General features: G+C 34.7%; 1 protein-coding gene across 1 annotated transcript; it reads right to left on the minus strand.

Moving 5' to 3' along the window:
- Window positions 1-3,215: 3,215 nt before the first annotated feature.
- On the minus strand, window positions 3,216-5,384 carry LOC106106450. The gene is made up of 3 exons (XM_013287029.1): window positions 5,238-5,384; window positions 4,158-4,226; window positions 3,216-3,518 (listed from the first exon to the last, which is right to left on the minus strand). The coding sequence occupies exons 1-3, from the start codon at window positions 5,310-5,312 to the stop codon at window positions 3,216-3,218; spliced, it is 447 nt and encodes a 148-aa protein (XP_013142483.1). The 5' UTR covers window positions 5,313-5,384.
- Between the last annotated feature and the right edge of the window lie 501 nt (window positions 5,385-5,885).

The following is a 5,885-nucleotide window of genomic DNA, read 5'->3' on the forward strand; positions in this document are numbered from 1 at the left end:
GTTGAACTGGAACAGGGCGACGTTTTATCCCACATATTAAACAAAAAACATCAACACATATTGAAAGAAAACAAAAATGAATTCATGAAACGAGCGTTGAAGATATTAGAAATCAAAATAAGAAGATTGATGAAGATGAGAAAATCTAAAAATGAAACGGCAAAGAATAAAATAAAAATCAATAATTCTATGTAACATATCCGTTAACAATGACTGTCGGCATGGAATCTATTTCTATACTAATATTATAAAAAGGAAAGATTTGTATTTTTTTTATATAAAAAAAGGGGGCAAACGAGCGGCGTGAACACCAAGGTGGTCAACGACGCCCATGGACATCCGTAACACCAGAGGAACTACAGATGTATATATATATGTATATATTGAAATAACTGAAAAACTAATGAACCGATTTCAAAAATTCTTTCTCCAAAAAGCTACGTCATCACTGAGTAACATAGGGTACTATATTTTAAAACCACGTGGACGAAGTCGCGAGCAACAGCCAGTCTATCCCAATATCATAAAGGGGAAAGATTTTCTTTTTCTATGTATTAAAAAAACTCACAAACTACTGTGACAATTAAAAAAACTCTTTCATCATTATGCTACGTTATTACTGAATAATATTATTACTATTATTGGGATTACATGGACGAAGTCACAAGCAACAGCTAGTTAAAAATATCGGGTTATAAGAAAACAAACCTATTTAGTAAATTGAAAACATTGTAACTCAAAATTTTCTCTTCCCAATGCTACGTTACACTTCTGTTAATTGCTACATAAACAGAATGTTACAAAGACCCTATTTACGTTAAAACCTATATAATCCAAGTGTCTGAGTTAATTCAACCCGAAACCGCAGAAGCGAAATTAACGTGCCAAATGAATTAGACTTTGTTATTTATGCATTTCGGTTCCACCTTTTGTATTACATTTTTATTTCATTTAATTGTAAAAGGACTTACTTTGTAATAAACAATTTCTTTTTTTTATTTTAAAGAACATTAGTAAAGATAATTTTACATCTTACTAATATTATAAATGCGGAAATTTGTATGTATGTATGGTTAGGAAATATCTCTTCAACGCCTCAACGGATCTCAATAAAATTTGGCATAGATGTAGAGCATAGTCTGGAAGCTTTCAATTCCGTGCGGACGGCGTCGTGGGCGACAGCTATTACTTTGCACACCTTTGACTAAAGAATCCTACAACAGTTTTGCGATTGTCGATTGTCAATTTTTTCGCAACCACTACAACTGTTTAGTTGCACAACTACAAATCGAGTACCGTGCGCACGTCCATATAAACTCATAGGAATTAAGACGGTCTATTCGTGACAATTTGCGTTTTTTGGGGGAAGAAGTAGGCGCGCGCAAACAATGAGCGGGGTGCACCGCACTGTTAGATCGCGTTAGTCGAGTCTCGTCGGTCTTTTTTGGTAATATTTATAACTGAAAGTAGAGGAAGTGTTTATTTTTAACATAAAATACAAAGTCATTTTATGTTATGATATTTTTATGAGTACTTTTACGATAGGTCAAGAGCTAAAAGATGTAATCGTATTTCATGAACAGTCTTACCATGTGTATTGGTAAAACGCGTCTAAAAGAACATGTTGTTATCCCTTTCTAACTTATGGAATAAACTGAGATATCAATATTTCGATGGCTCTTACGTAGACTGGAATAAGCCACGATTTTGCTATTTACGTATTGTTTTTAATTAAATTAATGAGAAACGAAGGACTTTCGATTTTGCATATCTATCGTATGTTCATATTTTATGTGTCGTAATTAATATTAAGCGCCAATAGTCTAACAGTTTGGGGTACGGACTACCGATCTTGCGGTCGAGGGTTCGAATCCCGCCATTCGACTATTGTCGTGAACCATATCCTCCAACGATGTTCTTCCGCGGTGCTTTTGAGACTTGGTAGCGGGAACACTTGCGCAAGCTTCCGCGACCCAGTCAGCGCTGTCCCAACGGGGATACTCCTTGATGGGGACTTTATAGTCCCCGTTCTCCCTCTAAGGCGCACCCGGAACATCGAGGTGCACCTTCCATCGCGTGAGTTGGTCACGGGCGATAGATAGTAGACGCCCATGACCTACCCAACTAGGGGGGCAGACAGCGGTCGAGGGTCGTGAACCATATCCTAGCACAAGCCTAGAGCTTAATTGTAATGGTTAAAGGAAATATTAGTAAATTAACTAAGATCTACTAATGTTAAAAATGTATTAAGTTTTGCTTTTCACACATACGATCAATTACGTAGTCTTCGATTTTTAAGGAAGTTTTCGTGCAATGGCAAATCATGCTTGTAACTCAATGTAGAGTGCGAACTATTCCCTAGAACATCCAGAGTTAAGTTTAAGGCATTAACTGAACAAGTTCAAAGTGAATTTTAAACTTAGAGTACTTAAGATGAAGTTTCATTTTAAGTACCTTAGTGAGCTTTCATAAGTGAAAGTCTACATTTTCTCTACTTATAAATTTAAAAAGTATTAAGTTCTTATTATTTTTTAAATTGGCTGAATAAAGGCAAAACGTCGGCCGGCCCAGATACCGCTGGCGAGACGCCGTAGAGCTGGACCTGCGCGAGCTAGAGTCGTTCGACTGGCAGGCGACAACGCAGGCCAGACGACGCTGGCGCTCTCTCGTGTCGGAGGCCAAGACCCACTTTAGGTCGCTGCGCCAACGCAGTAAGTAAGTAAAGGCAAAAGCAATTTGACATTTAGATTTTAATATTGACAAGTTTTACGAAATGTAAATCTATACTAATAAAGAGGAAACATTTGTATTTTTGCTTGTATTATAATAACTCAAACTACTTAGCTGATTTCAAAAATTCTTTCACCATTAAAAAGCTACGTTATCAGGAAGTAACATAGGCTATGCTTTTTATTACTCTCTGATATCACGCGGGCGAAGTCACGAGCTATCTTATTAATATTATAAGTGCGAAAGTTTAGATGGATGGATGTTTGTTAGAGTTTGTAGCCTAAACTGCTGAATCGATCTCAATTAAATTTGGCATAGACGTAAAGGATAGTCTGGAAGAACACATAGGCTACTCACTTTTGTTTTTTTAATGCCACGCGGACGGAGTCGCGGGTGAAAACTAGAAGTGAAATAAAGTATAATATGATCCTAATGAATCCGCAAAGGGACAGCAAGTATTCAATAAAAATACATAATGTATCGAATCATTTTAATATATGCACTACAATATCAGGCTTACGTCCTGCATCGTCGACTTCTTTAGATCCGGACATATTTGAATCTTTATTCTTATCGTTAACTGTTTTCACAAACTTCGCAGGTTTCTTTCGTTTCATTTTATTCTTAGATATTTTTTTCTTCTTCATCATGATGTATTTCTCCTTTTCTTCCGTTTTCTTCCATTTCTTTTTATGCTTTCCTATCTTTTTGATTATCAGTTTAGGCATTTCTCTTTCTTTGTCTAGTTCGTACACTTCTGTGTAGTTTTTTAAACCTTGAGGATAGTCCTGTAAACAGAAAGATTTTCGGTTACATTAGACTAGTCGTTCCCATGCGGCTTCATCCGCATGGATTTAAAAAGACTTTATTTTATTGTTTACATTTATCAAATTATCAATAGTAAATTTCGAAATGACATGACATGATAAAACTTGGCAATCTTGCTTCCTTGATGTTGGCAGCAAATTATGGTCTCTTTCCCACATAAGGGTTTCTATCCAAAATATTTATCCCCTAAGTTTAATGGCGTGAAAATATATAGTCTAAAGCGTGACGCAAGTGTAGGGCTTTAAATTAAAAAAAAATATTCAAAAATATGCTGTAATTGCTGACATCTTAGGCAACAAAGTAGTGTGTGTTTACGCTTTATTATAATAGTTTAGATTATTAAAGTATTTCAATAGTTATTCGTAAACAGATGTATTAAACTACTGTTATATTTTCATTATTTTTCCAGTTACTCGATTAATACTATTTCTTCATTAATTCATTAACTTAAAAAATATACTTATATCGTATTTTTATGCGCCATAAAATAAAGCTTAAAGTTTTCGATAAAATTTACGATACAAACAAAAAAAATTGTTAACAAATGAATAAAAAGCCAACTTGCTTGCTCGTTTTTAAGTATTAACAATATAAAATACCTGAACATCGTATTTTCCATAATATTCACCGATATATTTCTCCATTACTGAATGATTTTTTGCATCCACCTAAAAGAACAATTATACATTATTTAAACACCAGCTTTCGTCCGAGAATCCGTAAGCGTGAAACTGAAATAAGTGTTCTCCCAGACAATCCTCTACATCTATACCGAATTTCATCGAAATCGGTTCATCCGTTTAGACTACAAACTGTAACAAATGTCCATCCATCTAAATTTTCGCATTAACAATATTAGACTTAAAGTGTAGAATCGTACAGAGATTTTTAATTAAATATGCCAAATTGAATGCGGCACAGGACCGGGCATAGTGGCAATCGATGGGGGAGGTCTACGTTCAGCAGCGGACGACCTAAGACTGTTAATGATGATGCCAAATTTTAAACAAACGCCTTCTTTATTGCCTTATCATTTATCACTATTATTAATTCTTATTTGTTATAACTAAATAATAAATAGGATAAATGTATGAAATTAGGGCATCTAAATTATTACAACAAGCAAGCAGTTTTGGTACATATTCTAGGATTTACCGCTCAATTTCTCGGTCAAATTATTTAGGTCATAACAAACATTTCTCAGTTAATTGTCGTGACATGCAGCCATCAGTTACAAGCATGAACACAACACTTAGAAATTAATCGCATTTCCCAACTAATCTAAACTTCGGTACAAAGTTTGTAGGCGCAGAGAGACTTAATTGCCTATGGTGACAACTCATGCCATACAATTTATTCATAGTCCTGTTAAATGCTTCTAATTTGACTAAATATCTAAGTTATTTATGGGTACTTTGAGTAGACCTAGGATGGATGAATTCTACGTAAGAACTGCGCCCACCTTTGACTAAACTAACGCACATCTGTTGTGCGATTGTCGATTGTTTCGGAGCCAATTCAACTGTTTAGTTGCACAACTAAAAATCGACTATTGCTGACTCCATATAAACTGATAATAATCAAAGTGGGACTAAACATTTGCGCGATAAATTACTCAAAAGTGTGCGTGCATAGTTACATATAAAAGCACATACTGTGTCTACAAAAACCTTTCTTACCTGATTATTTGATAAACTAAGTTGTACAAAACACACGAATAAAAGTATCTTGAAGTAGTTGCAATTTAAATCCATTGCAATTATAGACAATTATATATTCACCTCCCAGTGGGTATCTCTAAAGCTTATGGATATATTTATAAGTGAATGCAGAGCATACTCTAGCAAGTTTCACTAGGGACTGTAGTATAAAACCCGTTCGAGATTCGTTTGTTATAAGAAACGAAAACTATCGCATTTGTTTGGAAAACATTATCGAAGTTTCGACTTTTGTTTGGTAAAATATAACTCACGTGTTAATCGATAACCGTTAGTTAAAAAAAATATTTAATTAATCGTTGTTACATTTTGTTTTCTGCATCACTCAATAGCGACTTAACTGTTCTATAGACATAAATTTAAGCGGATGGGGGAGGACAACTACCCTAGCTGCTACAAAATAGATATAAAAACTGCTATTTATAGTAACTGTCCCCTCTAGACGTAGCTTAGATCATCGGCTATCGACGCTCATGTAAATGTAAAGCTACATTTAATGAATACGAGGGTGAATCAAAAAATTTATTACATGCGAATGAACTGTCAAAAACAAATGACAGTGTGCATAAATATAGTGTGATAGACACTCTTTAATTTGAATATCGAACT

This window comes from Papilio polytes, unplaced genomic scaffold (genome assembly GCF_000836215.1).
Source record: "Papilio polytes unplaced genomic scaffold, Ppol_1.0 DF822178.1, whole genome shotgun sequence".
Lineage (NCBI taxonomy): Eukaryota > Metazoa > Arthropoda > Insecta > Lepidoptera > Papilionidae > Papilio > Papilio polytes.